General features: G+C 47.8%; 1 protein-coding gene across 1 annotated transcript; it reads right to left on the bottom strand.

Moving 5' to 3' along the window:
* Positions 1–581: 581 nt before the first annotated feature.
* On the bottom strand, positions 582–21,618 carry LOC101936558 (quinone oxidoreductase-like protein 2). Its single transcript, XM_005304264.5, has 10 exons — positions 21,465–21,618; positions 20,154–20,310; positions 17,585–17,681; positions 14,494–14,552; positions 14,013–14,078; positions 13,525–13,634; positions 10,334–10,415; positions 6,556–6,737; positions 5,464–5,692; positions 582–788 (listed from the first exon to the last, which is right to left on the bottom strand). The coding sequence occupies exons 1-10, from the start codon at positions 21,506–21,508 to the stop codon at positions 720–722; spliced, it is 1,095 nt and encodes a 364-aa protein (XP_005304321.1). The 5' UTR covers positions 21,509–21,618; the 3' UTR covers positions 582–719.
* Between the last annotated feature and the right edge of the window lie 734 nt (positions 21,619–22,352).

The raw sequence follows: 22,352 nt of genomic DNA, 5'->3' as shown, positions 1-22,352 counted from the left end.
AATGTGGGAGGACTCCACAGCCCATGCTGGAAAGTCTACACCGCAACTGAACAGCCCTATGAGCCTGAGTCAGCTGGCATGGGCCAGCCGCAGGTGTCTGACTGCAATGTAGACATACCCTAAGATACTAGGTCATCACCAATGGAAAGGAAGCAGTCTGTGCAACCATAAATGTGAGAAGAGGGGTCTGCACAACTGCCAGCGGAAGGGGGAGGCATCCCCATCATAAACACTCTGTTAAAAGGTGAACCACACTATGGAAAAAGAGTCTGAGAAGCCCTGCTCTAGGGACACAAGGATGTTATAGGTATATTATACAGAGCACATGCTGCTTACAGTGGGAGACTTAAGGAGATTTCTCAGTGGTGATTCCTTTAAAGAGAGTCTGGTTTACATTTGTATTAATTGCACTGCTCTGCATCTATTCTCCCTCTTTCCGTCACAGTGAAAGCTTGTCTCCCCTAGGACTCCTGGCACTGTTTGTCTAGCGCCAGTGCAACTCCACCAATGCTAGCAATGGGCACAAGTATTTATATCATCATGTCATCTAACCCTAAGCAGGAGCCCAGAGCCCTCTACATTAATGGTGGTGGTAGACAAATCATGCAAGAAATCATAGGGTAAATGCAACTTGGCTGTCTGAATCCATAAGCCAGAAGGGTGATTCTGCTGATTAGTCCAACAGCAGCAGGGGCTGTGTCCTGAGGAAACAGGCTGATTTATTTAATTGAGATGATGACCTTTCCTGTTGACTTGCGCTGGGTTACACGGCTAAAGGCTTCATTCACCTGCAAGCACAAAACCTCAGTTGTTTATACGAAAGGGCATATACATGTATGTACACACACACACACACAAACACACACACACACGCACACTCTCTCTCTCCTGCAAGTATTCGTTGCTACTGTAGGCACCTTAATGTGCATTCTCTACAGTAATTTCTAGAGGGCAGATGTATTTGGCCAAATTTTTAGGAGTGGCCTTTAAAAATCGCCCTGCGACTTTGTGTGTGTATAAAGATTTGGGGCACATGAAAACTTGGATTTGTGCATGCAGGAAAAACAATTTTGCACAAGGATTCCAGGAGCAGTTTTAGAGGCCAGGGTTGGAACACTTTAAAAATCTGACAGTGACTTTACCACTGTCACATTCTGGAATGCAATCCAGGCCAGCGAGGGGCTGTGTCAGCAGCTGCCCTACAACCTTGGTTGCCTCATGATGTTTTGCTGTTGTAGCTCCCAACCTGTGCTGCCCACAAACAGCATGCAAGTCACACCCTGAATGTCTGTGTATAGCTGCAGCCCTGGCCAAGCAGCTCTGACCCCAGGAGCCTGTCAGCAACACATCGGTCACACTCTGGCTTCCACCAGCCTTGGTTACTACCTGCAGGGTGACCCCAACACACTACCAGTCCTGAGTTTCCCCACAAAACTGTGTTCTGCACTGTCCAGCCCTCTCCTGGACAGTCCAGATATTAAGATTCGCTGCTCCTGTAAAAAGAGTCAATATTCAACAATTTGCTACTTTAACTGGAGTTACAGAACAGTTCTGTTTAAACACAGCACTGGATGGGTTTAGCTTAAAAAATAAAACAAGTTTGTTAACAAAAGAAGATAGGACTTTAAATGAATTCAAGTATGAGAGATGAAGTTAGAAATGGGTACAGGCAAATAAAAGTGAAATCGCAGCTAAACATTTAAAACCTAATCTAGCAATTTTCGGTTCAAGGCTTTGTTCAAAATGGCCTCTCATACACACACCGCTCCTTCCAGCAAGATGGGAACTGACCGTTTCCTTGGTCAGGATCAATCTCCAAAGCCCAGAGGTGCTGGGGCCTTTGTCTTCTTAAGTGAAAGACAGATATTGTGGGGTTCTCTGTCCCTTTCTTGTATAATCCAGTGAACCTTTGAAGCAGAGTTTTCAGAAAGTTACCCTTCAAAGTAAAGTTTATTCATGCAGTAAAGAAGGTGACATAGAAGCTGGTGGTGAAGGAGGATCCATGCCTTTTTTCTCCTCTCCTGTGTTTGCTGAAGTGCAAATTTGCTTTGTGGCCTGGCATTTCCCCCCCCTCTTACTGACTCGAGGACTCTGTTTACTACTTATCTGTAAACTGAGGTAAATACACATTCCTTTGTTTAGGACAGACCAACAGTTGCCTAGGCTGTGTGGGAGTGAACATGTGCTAATAATGTCATACAGGGGGATGTCATTACTTTACATAGAATGTTGCTACATACATTTCACCATGATAATATTGACCAGTGAGTTATTAGTTTTCCAGTGATACCTCAAAAGGCATATTTTGTACAAAGATTATTACAAGGGTGTGAAGCATGTGAATAGAGGGGTGCTTTTGGTCACAACCAGAGAACCATGCACCTCTTTACCCACCTGCATACCTCAATTAAAATCATTATCCACAAAAAAATGGAAATTCACAGTGATCAAATTTCCCTACCCACTCCCAATGGGGTAGTATTAGAGACACTCAAAGGCTTAATCCTTTACTGGGTGGGTTAATTTCTCTATCTTCAGCCTATTTCTATCAGCCATTTTCAACTACTGCAAGGTGAAAATAGAGTCAGTACCAGTTTCCTTCATCATGCTAAGGAGTTTGGCCAGAATGTCCCTCAGGGTACGTGGTGCTTTCTTATCAGCTCATAACAATGTTACTCAGATGGGTCTCTGCAAAGTCTGACACTGAAAATATCAGAGATTGTTATTGCCAGTAGCATTTCCCAGAATTTCCTTGTCAGTCTTGTTGCCACTGACCCATCATCTATGAGGTGCAGATGTCTGGTTTAGGTGGCTAACGTTCTCTTTAGGTTTGAGATGTAATTATGTGTGTGTGACGCAATGAATAGTGGAATTTAAATGCAATCAGATTGTTACTCTAAAGTACAATAGGTGGTAGTCATGATCCAAGGAGCCCCTCAATGCCAACTGGCAGAGGACCCCCTACACCGTAACTCACATCAGGCCTGACACACTCATTGCTCCAACACACTGTTGTCATAATCTATATCTAAGAGGTGTCATGTAAGGTATCATACACAAACTTATAACATACTGGTCACTAATAATATTGCGTGGTGTATGTACAGGCAGTGTATAAAGAATTAAAGAATCAGTGCTGGAAATATGTTCGTAGAATGTGGCTGGGAAACACTGCATAAGCCCAGCCTGTCCTAGACAAAGGAATGTTGTTTCAGCCGCTTGACTCTGTCACCAGTGTAAATTGAGCAAGACGAGGCCAGAAACAATGGAAGTATATTCACATGGAAGGTAAACAAAGCCAAACTAGCAAATGGGAGAGATGACTACTTAACAATCAGGGCAGTGGATGGAGGCTGTATCCCTAGGAAGCCTTCCTGCCTCTTGACACAGAGACAATGGACTTTGGAAAATATAAGCCGAAACAGTAAAAAATTTTGGCATCCATCACCTGAGGGACACAAGAGGCCAGAACTCTTGATGTCTGAGGAAAGGCAGATCCCACAACTGAGGGAGCTGAAGTCTCTGGGAACTGACTGTAGGTGAGAAACCTGCTTTGCAAAAGATTGTAACTTGCTGAAGTTAAGTTTTAGTCACTAGAAAGTGTGTTTTGTTCGTAACTTTTCATGTTTCTTTCCCTCTTACTTGAAATCATTTAAACCTTTGTTTTTTGTTAATAAACTTATTCTTGTTTTATTACAAAACCATCTCAGTGCTGTGTAATGAAGTGAAGTTTAAATCTTCAGCTAATCTAACAGGCTGCTGTATGCTCTGTCTCTCTGGAGGCAGTGAACTTAACAACTTCTATGAGAGGGACTGAACAGTGTCGAAGGATGTCTCTGGGAAACTGAGGCTCACCGATTGACCAGCAAAACAAGGTTTGGACTGGCAGAGTCCTGAAGAGTTTGCTGGCAAGGCAGACAAGCTGGCATGCCAAGGAGCTGATACATGACTTAGCAGCAGCAAAGCTCACTCTTGCTGAGGCAGAGCGGTGACCGAGTGGCTCACAGGTCTGGGTGACCTGAGCAAGTCATCACTGCAGTGCAGTTTGTTCTGCAGGACCAAACAGCTCAGTATTTGTATTGGAATTTGCTCTTTGTGGGCTTTTTGCCTCAGGGATCCATTTATGACGCTGAAATAACACAAGAGCTGACCATCTCATGGCACTTCCATTATCCAGGAACTGAAATGCAGGGGTTCTCAACCTTTTTCCTTCTGAGGCCCCCTCAGCATGCTATAAAAACTCCATGGCCCACCTGTGCCACAATAACTGGTTTTCTGCATATAAAAGCCAGGGCTGGAGTTAGGGGGTAGCAAGCAGGGCAATTGCCTGGGGCTCCACGCCACAGGAGCCCCCGTGAAGCTACATTGCTCAGGCTCCAGCTTCAGCCCCAGGTAACGGGGCTCATGGCCCCGGGCTTCAGCCCTATGCGGCGAGGCTTCGGCTTTCTGCCCTGGGCCCTGGCGAGTCTAACGCTGACCATGGTTGGAGGACCCCCCGGAAACCTGCTAGTGGCCCCCCAGGGGCCCCAGACCCCAAGTTGAGAACCACTGATCTAATGGCTCCCAGAGTGAAAGATGTAAATTAAGACATAGCTGCATTCCCCCAAATCACCTTAAAAAAAAAAACACCCTTTACCCCATTGTATTACTGCCTCTTAAATTGTAAGGTCGTTGTGAAAGGAGCTGTTATTTTTACAGCTCTGTACCATGGCTAGCGCAAGGGGGGCCCAACCTGGCACTTCCAAAACATAAATACTAAATAATCATCATACATATTGGAGACATTTAAAGCCAATAACACTGGAATGAAGGAGGCAAAAAAAAAAAAAGGGGGGGGGGGATTTCTTAAAGAACCATGGTTCTGTGCTGTGTTTGAAACTGGAAGGTTTTTTGTACAAATCAGAGAGAATTCACCTCCCACAAAATTCACTCAGACACAAAACTTAACTGTAAACAAAGCAATCCTGAGAGCTCAACATTGCATAAGGTCATCACAGTTTATGAAAATACGCATGTCAAGGTTTTAATTTAATCAACAGCAGCATTTACTTCCTGTAGTGATGACAGGTTCTTGGCGGATACTGGAGTTTAGAGTTAGTTCTGAGGCACAGATCAAACCCACATGTTTCCTAGTTGTAACTCATATTTCTCCCTCCCTAAGAAGTACAGGGGCATAGGTGCTGGAACGAGCAGTGCTGGGGGGTGAGAGAGGGTGGCTGCCTCCCCTGGCTTGAAATGATTTCCATTACAAACAGGGTTTACAGTTGGGTTCAATGGCTCTCAGCACCCCCACTATACAAATTGTTCCAGCACCCTTGTACAGGGGCTCAAGCTTTGGGCCTTCCCATCCCCCAGGGAGTGCTGATAGCAGCCCACCAGATTAGACAGCTTCTTCCTTCTATTCAGCCTCTCTCAGAGAACTGTGAATCCTGCCAATGAGTGGCATCTTGGGCAGCACTTTACCTCTTCCAGGTTGAAGACCGCTCCCACATGAGGTTGGATCCGTCTTTCCTGGCAGTACCAAAGAGCAGAGGAGAGGGATGACGAAAAAACAGGAAAGTCCTCTTCCCGGTATCGACCCCAGAACACTCCCAAGGCAGACACATTCTTCAGAAGCAGCAGGTTGGCTGGGACAGAGGGGATTGCTCCTCCAGCAAAACCCACCACCACAATCCTGCCCTCCCAAGCCAAACTGCAAGGGAGAGGGAAAGGAGATGTATTTAACGAGGAAGAGCAAGCATAAGGTAAAATCGTGATTGCACTGGGGAAAGGGTGGGGGGTTGCCTTTTCTTCAGTGGGACCAAAGTTTGGTCCTTAATGAAACACTGTCTCAAACTGAATACTAGGGTGTTAGCTCAGTGAAGAGAGAACTTTGCCACTGCACCATCTGCAGGTAGGATCTCATCAAAATTTGTCAACTAAAAGGGGAGCATCTGGGCCAACTGTTTCCAAGTTTGAGCACTTGCTGGTGCCCTGCAGACAGCTGGCTGGTCACATGATGCTGACTGGTCCATGTTGTTTCTACCTTTTACATCACATTAAGGACAGGTGAAAACACATTAAATATTTTCCTACTGTTACTTTTCCAGGTGAGCAGTTACTATAGTTGACACAGGTACATGCTGCGATTGCCAGTGAGGGTTATTCACAAAATTATCTCTTTATTAAGTTTCAGAACCTCAGCTCTAGCTAGTACTTGCATGGGGCCTCCTAGGGAAACTGGCTCTGCATGAACTGGTTCTGCTAATTAATCAGAGACACTTTCTCCCAGTCAGTACTGAACCAACGCCCCAGCATGGCACTAGATGGCACCCCTCTTTCTAAGTACATGTGAAAAAATCAAGGCCCTAAATATCTGTGGTCAGTAAAGAGCGAGCATGGGTGTTATGCCCAAACTCCAGTTTGCAGAATTTCATTCTGGTGGCTCCCTACAGTCCCTTGAAGTTTCAACTGGATATTTCTGAAGCATGCAGGGGGAGGGTACCAGGAGACCACACATTTCACACCCGTAATGCACGTCACTCAGAACGCGACTGGAATCGTATTTCAACTCACCTATGTAACGCCTCCTTGAAGATGTCCCCTCCAACAGCGTCAAGAACTACATTGACCCCTTTGTTATCTGTAAGCTTCTTCACCTCCTCCTTTAGGCTCCCTTGGGTGTAATTCACGCTGTGGGCTGCACCCTTCTGCAGGGCCAGGTTGCATTTGTGATCACTTCCAGCTGCTGCTATCACCTGAAAACAAAGGAGGAGCCAGTGTTACAGTCTGATTTTTCATGGTGGAAAAGAGCGTGAGCTCGTCGAGGCAGGGACTGTCTTTTTGTTCTGTGTTTGTATAGCGCCTCGCACAATGGGGTCTGAGGCTCCTAGGCACTATGATAATACAAATAAAATAAAATAAAACAAAAATAATAAAGGCATCTCTGCTCAGAGTGATACACTAGGTGCCTTAGCATGTTACCATAATTATTACAGTACCAACAACTTAAATAAAAGCTCTATAGTAATGTATCTTCTATGTCAACGTCTCCAAAAATTCTTTACAAATTTAAAATGCTATACAAAAACAGTATCTATATCACTGTACCATTCACTGAAGAACAGCCACCACTGGGATGGAACGCAGCAGCTGTTGAACAACACACAGCAGTACTACATAACAACTTAAGGCAGAAAGAGAAGACCAATCCCAGCTGCAATTGAAACTGCAGGGAAATTTAGGGTATGTCTACACTACCCGGATCGGCGGGCAGCGATCGATCCAGCGGGGGTTGATTTATCGCGTCTAGTCTAGACGCGATAAATTGATCCCCGAGCACTCTCCCGTCGACTCCTGTACTGAGGCGCAGGTGGGGTCAACCAGGGAGCAGCAGCAGTCAGGGCCGGCTCTAGGTCTGTCCCCATGCGGGTGGAGCTGCTGGGCAGCGCGGAGCGGGAGTACTTCCAGGTGGCGGTGCGACTGCAGGGCATCGTGGAGAACACGGCCCCCTCCCTGGGCTTCGCGGCGCTGCTGGTGGCCAAGGTGGATCAGTTCATGCTCACCACCCTCACCCCTGACATGCTGGCAGCCGAGGACCTGGAGAGCCCCCCGGACCTGCCGCTCTTCAGCCTCACCGCGCCCTGGCCCAGCCCTGGCGAGTGGGAAGGCGAGGATCTCCGGCTGCAGGGCTACCTGCTCAGCACTGAGGAGCCCAGCCGGCCGCTCACCTCTTCACACACTCCGGAGCCCCTCTCGCCACCACTGCAGCCCGGGCTCGGCTCCAGGGGACCCCGCTTCCCTCCCTCCCCGGCTCCTCACCCAGAGAATTTAAGGGGCCTGGGGCAAAACAATTTCGGGGGCCCCTTCCATAAAAAAAAAGTTGCAATACTATAGTAACATGTATTTGGAAATGTAAAAAATAACTAGTGAAATACATTCAAAAATTAATTTGTAATAATTTGAAAATTCACTAAATACATTATTTAAAAACATTAAATGCTTTAATGGTATGTATACATTTGCAATTACATAATGGGCTGTTGCTGGATGATGGTGATGGTTGGTGCCAATGGGCTGTCGCTGCCTGGGGGTGGTGCTGCTGTTGCCCAGGGCTGGGTGGGGAGCTGGGCTCTGGGTTGGGGAGTGCCCGGCTCACAGGGGCTGGCCTCACGGCTGTGGAGTGATGGGGTTGTGGGGTGTCCGGCTCAGAGGGGCTGGGCTCGGAGCCGGGGGTCAGGGCTAGGGGGGCTGGGCTCGGGGGGGGGTGCCCAGCTCAGAGGGGCTGGGCTCAGAGCTGGTGGTCAGGGCTGTGAGGGGGATGAGGTTGGGGGGCTGCCCGGCTCAGAGGGGCTGGGCTCAGAGCTGGGGGGGCTGGGCTGTGAGGGGGATGAGGTTGGGGGGTGTCCGGCTCAGAGGGGCTGGGTTCAGAGCTGGGGGATGGGGTCAGGGGGTGCCCGGCTCAGAGGGGCTGGGCTCGGAGCTGGGGGTCAGGGCTGTGGGGGATGGGGTCAGGGGTGCCCCGGCCCCTTACCATGCTGTTTACCCCTCTCCCAAACATCGCTGCGGCCGCCTGGTGTCTCCAGCAGGGCCTGAGTTCCGCCGCTCGGCCGCAGCTTGCAGCCCCTCCCCCTTACCGGCTGAGACGCCAGGGGATGGGGGAAGACGGGGGGAGCCTTGGACATACTCATGGGGGCCCCTGCGGGGCCCGGGGCAAATTGCCCCACATGCCGCCCCCCCCCCCCCCCCCCCCCCGGGACAGCCCTGACTCTGGGAGCCCCTCTCGCCGCCGCAGCCTGGGCTCGGCTCCAGGGGACTCCGCTTCTTTCCCTCCATGCTCCTCACACACTCTGGGAGCCCTTCTCACTGCCGCCGCAGCCCGGGCTGCAGCAGCCACGAGAGGGGCTCCCGGAGTGTGTGAGGAGCTGGGGGGGGGGGGGGGGGGAAGTGGGGCCCGGGATGCAGGGAGGGAGATGGGGTCCTTCTGCCACGCCGAGTCTCCCCAGGGCAGTGCGGTGTTTCCCGAGTGGGCTGTACAGGGCGCCGCTGGGCTGGGCAGGGGGCACGGATCCCAGCTTGCGCTGACAGGGCAAGTGGCTGGGCCAGGGCCGGCTCCCGGCAATGCCGCCCCAAGCGAAAAAAATAAATAAAAAAGGGGGGCTGGAGTGCCGCCTCTTAGAAAGTGCCGCCCCAAGCACATGCTTGGAGGGCTGGTGCCTAGAGCTGGCCCTGGCAGCAGTTGACTCACCGTGGTGAAGACACCATGGTAAGTCAATCTAAGTACGTCGACTTCAGCTACATTATTCACATAGCTGAAGTTGTATAACTTATATCGATCCCCCCGCAGTGTAGACCAGGCCTTAGAGAGACTGCATTTACCCAAGCTGGTCTCTGGTCTGGGTTTAAGCCTAGTACTCTTACCAAATGTGCCACTGGATTTTTAATATACCCCAGCGCATTCCAGGAGTTTTACATCCCTAGCAGCATAATAGTCTCCCCTCTGAGTGAAATCCTACCAGCCGCTGAATTACTTGCTCCAGATTTCTCCAGTCAGACTCTGTGCTTTGTGGGAGCTCTATCACGCACAGCAAACCATTTGAACTGGAGTTATTTCTGCCTTGTCACTTTGTGCAGTTCTTTTTACTGTGGGGTGTTCTACTTATAAAAAACAAAAAAAAAGTAGCCTCTCTGTCAAAAACCCTAGCGGCACACTATTTCCTAACTGATTTATACTGTGATGGTTGGAAGAAATCCATCTCTTATTCCCATAAACATCAAACACTATTTTCCCTTAGATCTACATTGGTTCGAATCTAAAGGCTGAAATGTTCAAATGCACCTAGTGGCTTAGGAGCCCATTGACTCTCAAAAAGAATTAGGCTCATAAGCACCTAAATCACTTTTTTAAATGGGACTCAGGAGCCTAAGTCACTTGGGCACCTTTGAAAACATTCCCTCTATCTCCCACTTGGATAAGAGCTCCATTCTGCACTGGAAAGAATCAAGATAAATGATGGGGATCCACAACGGAGCCCATAGCAGGAGCACAGGGAAGGCAGGTATTTCACGAGGGGAAAGTGAGTGAGTGAGTGAGTGAGTGAGTGTGTAAAATCTCCTGGGTTCTATTCCCTGCTCTGCCGATAATTCATTGACACACCTTGGGCAACTCCCAACCTCCATGTCCTTTAGTATGCACATCTTGAAAATGGAGAATAATACTTGCCTACTTTGTGAAATGTAATTCATTAGTGTTTGGAAAGGTCTTTGAATGCTCAGATGGAGCGTATTATAAAAGGCACAGTCATTACCACAGTGGGACATGTAGAATATAGATTCATTTGAAAAAGGGAAATACCTTTGCCTTGAGAACATTAGCGGCTACATCGATAGCAGCAAGCCCCGTGGCCCCAGCGGCTGCTGTCACTAAAACCATTTCCCTAAGACAGAGACAGAGAGACTGAAATAAACAGAGCTTCCCTCCACAACAGAAAAGCATCGCATTGCATGCCTGCCTGCAAACAATTTACAGTTTTCTGTTTCTTTTGAAGATGAAAGATCTCCTTGATCAGCTTAAAAAGACTCCAGCAATTGATTATCCCATGATCCATTTCAATAGTAAGAATTTTCCCCATCTTAAATGGTATTCTCTTTCCCAGAATCTTTCCCAAAGGCATGAGTAAGGGGAGCTTGACTTTTCCCAAACACCAATTCATACCCGGGTGAAACTAGTCACCCTATCCCCCGTCAAGTATGAATCTTTTACATTCCAAAGTGAAGTGATCTGATAAGAGAATATCTGCTGGTTTTCAATGACTGTACGAGTAGATATACATTTACTCCAGATCAGGTGTAACAGCGATGTTTGCGGAGTTGGGGCAGAAATGTAGTTACCTACACTGCGGGGAGAGGACTTTTTTCTGTTAAGGCACAAAAGTTGGCTCTGGATGCTGTTCTTCACTCTGCCACAGACTTCCTGTGTCAATGTGGGCAAGTCAGTTCTCTCTCTGGCTTTGTTCCCTTCATCTGTAAAATGCCAGCGATGCTCATGTGCCTCACAGGGGCGTTTGGAGGCCTAATTCAAACATGTTTGTAAAGAGCTCTGAGATTGTCCAGGGGGGTTAAAGCATTATAATTCAACTGCTGGAAAGGCAAACCCACTATTCCACATACACACCCTAAAATCTCTGCAGGTCACTTGCTGCCCTTCCATATCCCAATCCAGCAGTAAAAAAATTCCCAAACAGGCTCCTTTGCTCCCAAAGGGACCAATGTTTCCCTTAAGACTTGCCTGTAACAGTACAAGCCTACTTATCCAAAAGGAGAGCTGTTGTCTTAGGATAAATTAGCAGAGCAATGCATGGCATGCACGGGTATTGAGCAGCAAGGCTAATTTTCAGCTAAACAACAGGTTGAACTTGGACACAATTTGCCTGCCTGGGATACAGCACAACCCTACCAGTTATTTCACAGCAATATGCAGTGTTTTCTGGGGCTTATAAGAATCACTCTGTTCAGCAGGTTCACCTTTTTGCCAAGAGCATCACAAGGGTATAAAATGTTTTTTTAAATATGTAATTTTAAATTGTTGAAAAGCTATCAATGCGTTTGTGTACTTTGAATTTATAAAAGCACCCCTCATGCAGGCTATGAGCGTTGAACAATTTTAAAGTAACACATACACAGTTTGTCGACTAGTGTATTGCCTTTTCAAGGTGACCATCTTCTGTCTGGGTACCCCATCACCATAGTATCTGAGCACCTCCCATACATCAGTCAATATTATTATTTTTATAGGATATCCCTCTGAAGTAGGGAATGAGCCCCATTTTACAGAGGGGGAAACGGAGGGACAAAGATTAAGTAACTTGCCAAAGGTGGCACAATCAGTCTGTGGCAGAGAAAAGACTGACACACACACACACACACACACACACCCAAAGTCCCAGTACAGTGTTAACCTTGAAACTATCATTTCTCCATAAATGTAAAGGTATCAATATCTGTGACGGATTTCCCGCTATATGAATCCAGGACCCCTCAGACCTCCATACTCCCAGACCACCAAGCCTCTCCAGCATGTCTCATGTCAGCCTAGAAGGGTCTCCCCTCCACTACTGAACTATGCATCACTGCCCTTATAATCAGCCACCACAGACAAAACCCTGAAACACAGACTGGGACTCAAAGCCTAGCATAGCGAGCCCTCCACTGAGCACACTCCATGAAACCAGACAGCAGCAGAATCTCCCGAGGGAAGCAGCAGACGTGTCATCACTTGGGACATTTAAAAAACTAGACAAAGGACTGGAAAATATACTGTAAAGAATAGATCTGCCCTAGCTGGGAGGGGGAGGGAGATGGGCTGTCTGTCAAAACAGGTCATTTCCATCCCTAGCAGCTATTATTCTATCCTAGTGTTTTCCCATAAAATACTAATGGATGCAGATCTGAGTCTTTTCTTTTTTTCAGGAGCGTTGCTTCACATGTCCTCATGGTGGATTCAGCATCCAGTTCTGCAAAAAGAACGAGGAGTACTTGTGGCACCTTAGAGACTAACAAATGCATCTGGGCATAAGCTTTCATGGGCTAAAACCCACTTCATCGGATTAGCCCACAAAAGTTTATGCCCAAATAAATGTGTTAGTCTCTAACGTGTCACAAGTACTCCTCGTTCTTTTTGCTGATACAGACTAACACGGCTACCACTCTGAAAGCTGTCATCCCGTTCTGGTTTGCTTTGTGGTTCTCACTGTCGGTGTGGACAGTGATACTTAACGAAACACACATCTTCACCCATACAAACAATGCCCATTAATTTCCACTACACTCTTGTCAAACTCATTGTGAATCAGGGGCCAGGGAAACAGAGCAGCCTCACTCCCCCCAGGACAAAGAGACAGCCTGATCTAGTGATCCAAGCAGAGTTTAGAAACCAGGAATACCTGGATGAGATTCCCAGCTTCATCACTAACATACGGCATGACCTTGGCCACAAGACCTCCTCTATGTCTTTGTTTCCCCATCTACAAAGCGGCAATGATAATACTTAACAAGTTTACTGAGTGCCTCGACATTATTTTGATGTGTGCCTAATATGGGAGATTAGATGTTATGAGTATAGCTGGCTGGAGAACAATTCTGTTTCGTGACAACCTTCCAGACTTTGAAATTTGTTTTCGTTCCAATACAGAACACAAGCAAAAACCCTTCAAGTGTTTTTATTAAATGGAATTATGTCAAAATGTCTTTTTGTATTGGAAAGGTCAGGTTTTCAGATCTGGGGGTGGCGCTCTCTCTAGAAGGGAGCAGAGAGACCACCCTGGACCTCAGAAGCTTTTCCATCAAAATCAATAGGTCTCCATGAAACATTTAGACTTTGACAAAACAGTATATTCCAACGAGCAAAACATTTTGTTGAAAATATTGCAATCAGCTCTACTTATGAGATATGATGTTTGATTTTTTGCAAATGAAGTGCACTCTGCAAGGGCTAAGTATCATTACTGCTGGACACATGTCATGCTTTGGACTCCTCTGATCACTTACCCTGGCTGCGTGCGTGCTCTATGTTCCAGGGCCAAAATGGCTGTGCCATAAGACACAGGCAATGCCGCAGCTTCTTCATAGGAAACACCTTCTGGGATTGGCCACAGCATCTACATGAGGAGATAGACAGAGCCACGCTCTTAATCCTGTAGAGTGATAGAGGATGAAATTCTGTCTTTTCCAACAGCTTTAGTGAGCACTTTGAACATGATACAGAAGCATGTTGTCAAACTGTCCTAAACATTACACTATGTGAAACCATTAATTTCATCCAAATAAGTTTTAATGCAATTTTTCTTTTCAGCCCTTTCCGTGTTTTCAAGGATTCTCCAAAGCAAACCCCAGCCCATGGCAATGAAGGCAGGAGAACAAACATCAAAAAGAAAGGCACAGACTGGAAGATCTCACAGGAGCCAAAAACTAAACAACATGAGACATAAAACCTTTTGCAATAATGGAAGACAAATTTATATTTAAATTGTAGTTACCTTCTGATCAGTTACACACTCCTCAGCCATTGCACTCGTGCCAGTCACACCAATTACCCTGTCTCCCTGCCGGAAAATCACCAGTGGATAGGTGTTAGGAGGAGAACAATCACTTGACCTCACCCCTTTCTTTAGATTCAGTCTTTGATTTTCCTTCTTTCCCACAAAGGACCCGAGCAGCACAAACTAAATCTGATAACAGTTCAGGCAGCAATTGCATTAATCAGACACCTCCCCCCCCCCACCCCCCGACCCGCCCTTCCCACCTTTGCTTCTTTTTCCAGATCCTTATTCCTCTCTCTGATGGGACTTGCAATACTACCACCTTCCTGCACACACCTCCAACCCATCAAGCAGAGCTCACAACTTCACAGATGCTATAGTGCAGATGGCTTAAACAGTAGCCCCACACTGCAACCTCAATACTCCCCGATCAACTGGGAATCTGTTCCTAACCCCAGCACCACTACATCTCACTTACCGCCTGCACTGTGCTGACCTCCGCTCCAGTCTCCATCACCATCCCTGAAAACTCCATTCCTAAAGCAGGAAAAAGACATGCACATCCCACAAACACTGAACCAGGCCGCTGCACTCAGCACTGTCCTCTGCAGATGGGATCTAGGGCTCTCACCTACTCTAGCTCTGGACTGGGGTGGGGAGAGCAGAGAGATAGTGAGTTCAGCTAACGTTAGCGTTAGCCTCGTGTGGCAGATGCAGGCAGCTCTACTCCCATTGGCTGGCAAAGATAGTGCAGTGCTTGGAAAAGACTGAAATGTCAAAGGAGAGCTCTGTGTAAGCTTGGAGGCTTGTCTCTCTCCCCAACAGAAGTCGGTCCAATCAAAGATATGACCTCACCCACCATGTCTCTCCAAAGATGATCAGAGTCCAGCTGCTCTTTGATTTTTAACTCTGAAAATGACCGTATTTGCCAGATTACCAATCACCAGATAATCCATGATGGCACAGGTTTGCATACAACATATGGGATACAGCCAGCATTTGAAGGCTGCATTAGAGAAGATTTTAGAAGCAAGCTGCTAGGAGGCCAGAAGGTGGCACTGTGGGAACACAGACTGATAAAACAGTACTGGATTCAAATGGATGGAAGGAGAGTAGAAGTAAGGACTTTTCTAAAATCATCATAAAGTAAAAGCTACGTGGCTGTCTGTCTTCAGAGGGGTTCTTATGGCACCAGTGGGACTGTCAGCTCCCAGGCTGGCAAGGGCTGAAGGAGATATTCAAGCCTGAAGGTTTTAGTGCAGCAAACAAACACAGCAGAGGTGCTGTATGTTCACTGCTACAAGAACAGGAGGTTCGGTGGTTGGGGGCAGGAGGAATTCAGCAAGAGGAGGGCATATGCCTAGAATGTCAAGCGTGGAGAAAGCCACACACACACTATACAGAATGATCCCTGCAGACATAATATTTAAAGCAGTGGTTCTCAACCAGGGGTACGTGTACCTCTGGGCATAGGCACCGATTGTGTGGGTGCTGCAGGGCTGGAACACCCACGGGGAAAAATTAGCGGGTGCTCTGCACCCACCGGCAGCCAAGCTCCCCCCACCTCCTCCCTTGAGCGTGCCGCGTTCCAGCTCCTCCCCCTCTCTCCCAGCACTTCTGCCTGCTGCCAAACAGCTGTTTGGCGGTGCTCTGGGAGGGAGAGGGAGGAGCGGGGACACAGCGCGCTCAAAGGAGGAGGCGGGGAAGAGGTGGGGCGGGGATTTGGGGAAGGGGGTGGAATGGGGGTGGGGTGGAGGCAGAGCAGGGGTGGGAAGAGACAGGGTGGGGACTTGGGGGAAGGAGTGGAGTGGAGACAGAGGCGGGTCAAGCACCCACTGGCAGGAGCCAGGGCCAGCTCCAGGCACCAGCTTAACAAGCAGGTGCTTGGGGCGGCCAAGGGAGAGGGGCAGCACCTGCGGCAATTTGGGGATGGCAGGTCCCTCACTCCCTCTAGGAGCGAAGGACCTGTCGCTGAACTGCCGCCGCTGATCACGGCTCCCCCCCCCCCCCAATTGCCGCCGCTGCTCGTGGCTTTTTTTTTTTTTTTTTTTGCACGCTTGGGGCGGCAGAAATGCTGGAGCCAGCCCTGGGAGGAGCAGAAGTCGGCGCCTATGCCTCTGTACGCTGGGGTTTTCTAGGGGGTACATCAACTCATCTAGATATTTGCCTAGTTTTACAACAGGTTACATAAAAAGCACTAGCGAAGTCAGTACAAATTAAAAGTTCATATAACGACTTGTTTATACTGCTCTATATACTATACACTGAAATGTAAGTACAATATTTCTATTCCAATGGATTTTATAATTATATGGTAAAAAATGAGAAAGTCAGCAAGTTTTCAGTAACAGGGTGCTGTGACACTTTTGTATTTTTATGTCTGATTTTGCAAGTAAGTATTTTTTAAGTAAGGTGAAACTTGGGGGTAGGCAAGACAAATCAGACTCCTGAAAGGGGTACAGTAGTCTGGAAAGGTTGGGAGCCACTGCTTTAAAGGGCAGCATAGTAACCTGGACTGCATTGGTGGGTGCTATGAATTACTGAGTTCTAACCCCAGTTCTGCCTTTGAGTTGCCAAGCAACCTTGGGCAAGGCACATGGACAGGGTGAGACACACAGAGGCTATCTGTAAAGTGCGTTTCATTATACTTACCAACCTCTCATCCAGCATCATCATGAGGATTAATTAGTTAAGCTTTGCCCAGCGCTTTGAAAATACAAAGCTCTGTATAACTTATGTAGGAGGTGATACGAGACTGGTGGCCATAGTGAGGTCTTGTCTATGCTAGGAAAATCCATCAGGGTAGAATGAGCACATTTAAATTTATATGATCTAAACCTGGCTTAAAGGTGATAGATGCAAAACATGTGTTAGCTGGATGTGGTTAACCATAAAGTTGTGGCAGAGCTTAATTTGTAATGAAAGAGGTGCTGGGCTCAAGCAATTAGGTGCTGGGGCTCAAGCACATTTTTTACATTCATAACTGATGCAGCCCTGGCACATATTAAGCACTGTGTTGGAGGCAGGGATACACAGAGCGTTTCCCCAGAGCAGCATGACAGTATACAAAAACAAGAAACGGATCGCCACAAGGAGGCAGCACTTGGGCGAATACACATCCCACTTACTGTGGGCCATTCTCTTTGTGGAAGGACAAAGGAATAGTGAGTGTTAAGAATGGGAAGTCCATCCCAATCCCCTTGTGCCTGGGAATGTCTGGGAAAACATATTTAAATATTTTATTCCTTATAATTAGCCAGTAGGACATGAAGACATCCACCACAAGGCTGTTGGTCTGACTCCAGTCAAGGTCAGAAAGGTACACAATTTGTTTCCATCTTCTGGCTCTTCAGTTGCCTATATTAAATGAGTGAGGAGGTCTCAGCCTGGTTCCTAATGGATAGGGTGTTCATGACACACAAAAACACCACCCCAATTGGTGTTAATTCATCAAAGGCTATGCTGCACCTATTCCATAGCTGGATAGCTTTATTCCCCTGCGCTGTCAATCTGTCCCCAGCACTAAATTCACTCAGAATTAAACACAGATCAGACAGACTCCTACTTACCAGGAGTGAATGGAAGACAATGCTTCTCCTGGTACAGACCCTTACAGGCCAAGATATCCGCAAAATTTACTCCACAGTAATGGACGCCAACCCTGACCTGCAAGAGAGAATGGAACCTTTCAAGCAATAGAAACATTTTAAACAGATGACTTCACTGCACTGGCATTTTAAAACAGCTCTCCCCTTTCCCAGATACTTCCATAGTCCCCATTACCACGGTATCTGAGCACATCACAATCCTTCATGTGTTTCTCCTCACAACACCCCTGGGAGGAAGGGCAAGGCTATTATCCCCATTATACAGATGGGGACTTGAGGCACAAAGAAGCTGAGTGACTTATCCAAGGCCACACAGGATGTCTGTGGCAGAGCAGGAAATCAAATCGCAGTCCTTCTAGTACCAGGCCAGAACCCAACCCACTGGCCCATCCCTCCCTCAAAAGACTCCCATGTTTTCTGAGGCACAGACCAGATCCTCAGCTGGTATAAACCAGGATAGTTCCACTGATTTTATTGGAGCTATGCAGATTTACACCAGTGGAGGAGTTGGCCCCCAGTGTTTTGGTGGAAGATAGTATCCACTGAACAGCAGTTACTATCTCAGGATACTTTTCTATTATGTACTACTTTACTATTCTTTTAACAGGCTTATTTCTTTGACACGCTCCTCAGCGCACCCAGAACTGTCAGTCACTGTGCTACTTCTGCCTCAGCAAGACAGCTTTGCTGGAGCTTGGACTGGACATCAGCACCTTGCCACAAGCATCCGTCAACTTCACCAGCAAACTCTTTGAGACTGACAATCTTAACCTGGCCTTGCAGGGAACATCCAGAGAACCCCAGTTCCCAAGTTCCCCAGAGACGTCTCTGTTGTGTCCAGTCCCTCTCACTGGACTCCCACTGAAATTATTACGTTTACTGCCTCCAAAGAGACAGCGTACACGCCAGCCTGTTCGGACTCATGCTCCACTTCAATACACAGCACTGAGATGGTTTATAGTAAAAACTAAGAATACGTTTATTAATAAAGAATGTAAGCAATACAGAGTAAAGCTAAACAGAAAATGGTTACAAGCAAAATAAAATAAAACATGCTTTTTAGCATCCAAGACTTAACTATAGCAAGCCACAATATTTGCCTAAACAGCTTTCTCACTTACATCAAGCTACTACATCTCTAGCCCCTCTGGCTAAGTGATGGATAACTAAGGAGTTGTCTCCTTTTTATAGTCCAATAAACCTTTGAAATGTATTCCTCTGAATACATTCCACAGGCAAACAAGCAAAACAACTTTCCTTTGTCTAGGACAACTTGTTTATCAAGTCTGCCCCCAGAACAGATTTTTAGGAACACATTTCCAGCGCATATACATAACTGTTTACACACCATCCCTACACATCACGCAATGCTATTCATGACCAGTGTGTCACCAGTTCTTATAGGATACCTCACTTAATACACTTTTATAGTACAATAATATTCTATACAATCAATTGATACTGGGGTGTCTGGACCCTGATTGTCACCGTTTTGTTATCAGCTGTTCATTTCAATCGGCTTCTCTGTGCCTTCACAGAATACATTATTTGTGTACACACGAGCACTAAGCATTGGACTATGGATTTTCACCTTATTTTACCTGATCCTAGTGCTGATACAATAATAATTAGCACTTGGGCTTTCCTTGATCAAAGTGCAGTACAACCATGAAATAAGCCTCTCACCAGCTCTGTGAGGTATGGATTGCCACCATATTATAGACAGGGAACCTGAGACTCAGACGGGAAGGGACTTAACTAAAGTCACTCAGCCTTTGATCCAGTGGTTGTTTTAAAGTCCCAAACCATCCTCTTTCTTACTGAATTCTTCTCCTTTCTAATCTGCACACACCCTTCATCTCTAAAGCTCTTATTATTTAGGAAGGAAGTGTGGCCTAGTGGCTGGAGCTCTAGACTGGGACTCAGGGGCTCTGCATTCTAATCCTGGCTCTGCCACTAGTCTGCTGGGTGACTTTGGGCAAATCAATTTCACCTCTATGTGCCTCAGTTTCCTCATATGTAAAAGGGAGATAATGATACTGACTCCTTTGTAAAGTGTGTTGAGCTCTAACGATGAAAAGATTGTTGTATTATTACTGCAGCAGAATCTAGAGGCTCTGTTGTGCTAGGCACTGCACGAACAGTCCCTGTTTTGAAGAGCTTGCAATGTAAACGGTCAAGACAGACCAAGACCGGGACGGGAAATGGATTTTGGATTGTGGGTGACAGTGAGGAGAGAGTGAGGGAGACTAAGTGAGGAGGAGGGTGCTGTAGTAGAAGTGAGAAATGATCAGGGCACAAATCAGGGGTGGGCGGATGGTGAAGAGGAAGAGCAGATCTTGGAGATGTCTAAGAGGAAAAGCCAGCAGGATTTACCAATAGCATTGATGTAGGGAAAAGAAACCAAGAGGACTAGCACAGGACTTCAAGGCTGTGAGCCTGAGACACAGGGATGTAGGTGGTTTTGCCAGCTAAGGGATATTAGATTATTTGAAATAATCAGCAATTCTGCACATCTCAATCACAGTACCTCATGGGGCTGCAGAGAAGGGGATGGGAGGTTCCTAATAATCAATGGCTTTGTCAGCTCAGTGCACAGCACTGCTCGATAGTTCCGGCAGGACTGCGATAGGATGTCATTGTTCAGGGAGGACAATCCCAGAAGCTGTTTACCTGAAGCACTGCTCCTGCAACAAAAGAGTAAGCACTAGTGTTATACTGTGCTGTGTTGCCACCTTCCCACCCCAGAAGCAGCTGCATTTCATAAAGCATTTTGGTTATAAAAGATATTGAAAGTACTTTATACAGCAAAGACTGCTGACTGTACATAGGAGATTGCCTATAACCTCTCCATAAAGTGGTTGAACTTGCATTACTCTTAATTTTAAAAACAAAGTGGGAGAAAAGTTTACTGCTGATGAAAGACTCCAATAACACTGGATCCAATAGTACTTAGACCTCCAGGGCAGGGACTGTTCTTGGTTATTATATATTTGTACAGTGCCTAGCACAATGAGGCTGCCCTAGGTACAATCTAAATAATAAGCCGCCACCACCCTGATTTGAGCTAAGTATGGTGCAGGTGGTGAAATCTAACCACTGCCATTTCTTAACACCTTTTGTCCCTAAGACAAGGCTGCCTGGGGTTACCTGAGATTTCTCTGCTGGAGGAGAAGAGGCTGCCCTCTGCTCAGTGTCAAAGTCTCCCATGTGCCTACTCCTAGATTTTCTTTGTAACCCTGTCACTGCAATAGCAGCAGTACTGCCAAACCTCAAGCACTCAAAAAGCATGAGATTATATATATGCACCTATAAAAATTGGGGCAGGGTGTTTTTATTTGCCTCCTGGGTTCAGAGCCTTTAGGGGTTCTCAGGCCCTGTTTTCAGGCTTTTCTCCACAACCAGGAGAGCTAGAAACTTACTTTAACGGGAAAAGGCGCAAAACTGTTATTTCTCACCTAATCCCGAGATCCCAAGGAGCTAAACGCCTTTAAAAACAAACCACCTGTTGCAAGAGTTGGCAGCACTATCCCCCCCAGCCCCTCCCTCCCGGCAGGAAAACCCCAGCACCGTCCCGCTCTCTGCACGGGATGGGAGGCGTGAGCCCAGAGAGGTGGAACTTCAGGGGGGGACTGCGGCTGGGAGCTCAGGAAGGGGCGGGAGTGAGCAGAGCTGGGGCTCCAAGGGAGCACAGGCGGTGCAGGGCACAGTTGGGGAGCGCGGCCGGGGCGGTGCAGGACCGGGGTCGCGGGCAGCCGAGGGTGCGGGAAGCCGGCGGGGCGGCGCACGGCGGGAAGAGGGGGCTGCCCCGGGGCCGCTGGAAGGGGAACCGAGCTCAGACCTGCCGCGCTGCAGCCGAAGCAGCCCCGCCAGCGGCGCCGTCATGCTCTTCCGCGCCGCGCAGCCTGCGCTGGCTTCCGGGGAGTGAACACCGCCCCGAGCGCCTCCAACAAGGACTGCCGGCAGCTCAGTCCCGACCCCGCCTCCGCGGCCCGGGAGCGCCCGCCCCTCTCCGGGGATCCCTCCTGCCGGGCTGCGCCGCCCCCGCTGAGCGCCCTGCCTCGTGCCGAGACTGGATCCCACCCAGCCCTGCCTCCGCACCCCCGGCTCTGGGCAGCAGGTGTAACGACACGAAACACAACCCTCCCGTTTTGCTACTGCCGCTACACCGGCCCCTGCTCTGCTGCTGTCCCCACCTTGCAGCGCCATGGCCCCTGCCCCAGTTTCCCGACCCTGCCTTTTGACCTGGGTCAGCAAGGAGGAGAGAAACTGACTTAACTTGGGGGGGAGGGGCAATACTTTGCATATATGCTAACTCAGCAGTTCTCAACCAGGGGTCCCAGGGGGAACGCGAGCAGGTTGCTGGGGCTCCGTCAAAATAAACCAGAGAGCGGGGCCCGCGTTAGACTCGCTGGGGCGTGGGGAAGAAAGCTGAAGCATGAGCAACTTAATTGCGGGATCCCCTATGGCTTGGGGCCCTGGGCAATTGCCCTGCTTGCCACCCTCTAATGTCCTAGTGCAGGGGGTCGTGAGGTCATTACATGGGGGGTCGCGAGATGTCAACTTCCATCCCAAACTCCACTTGCCTCCAGCATTTATAATGGTGTTAAATATATTAAAAAGTGTGTTTAATTCATTAGAGGGGTCGCACTCAGAGCTTGCGATGTGAAAGGGGTCTCCAGTAAAAAAGTTTGAGACCCACTGCTGTAGAGTTACCAGACATCTGGTA

Source organism: Chrysemys picta, chromosome 8 (genome assembly GCF_011386835.1).
Source record: "Chrysemys picta bellii isolate R12L10 chromosome 8, ASM1138683v2, whole genome shotgun sequence".
NCBI lineage: Eukaryota > Metazoa > Chordata > Testudines > Emydidae > Chrysemys > Chrysemys picta.
Note: the sequence above shows the minus strand (reverse complement) of the source record. Positions and strands in the feature narration are given on the sequence as shown.

Excerpts from the sequence above, each read along its gene's own strand:
- LOC101936558 (XM_005304264.5), bottom strand. The coding sequence starts at position 21,508 with ATGACGGCGCCGCTGGCGGGGCTGCTTCGGCTGCAGCGCGGCAG. Across the intron at positions 14,553-17,584 it reads TTGTCTTCCATTCACTCCTG|GAATGGAGTTTTCAGGGATG; the intron begins GTAAGTAGGAGT and ends TTCCTGCTTTAG. Across the intron at positions 789-5,463 it reads CGGTCTTCAACCTGGAAGAG|GTGAATGAAGCCTTTAGCCG; the intron begins GTAAAGTGCTGC and ends TTGTGCTTGCAG.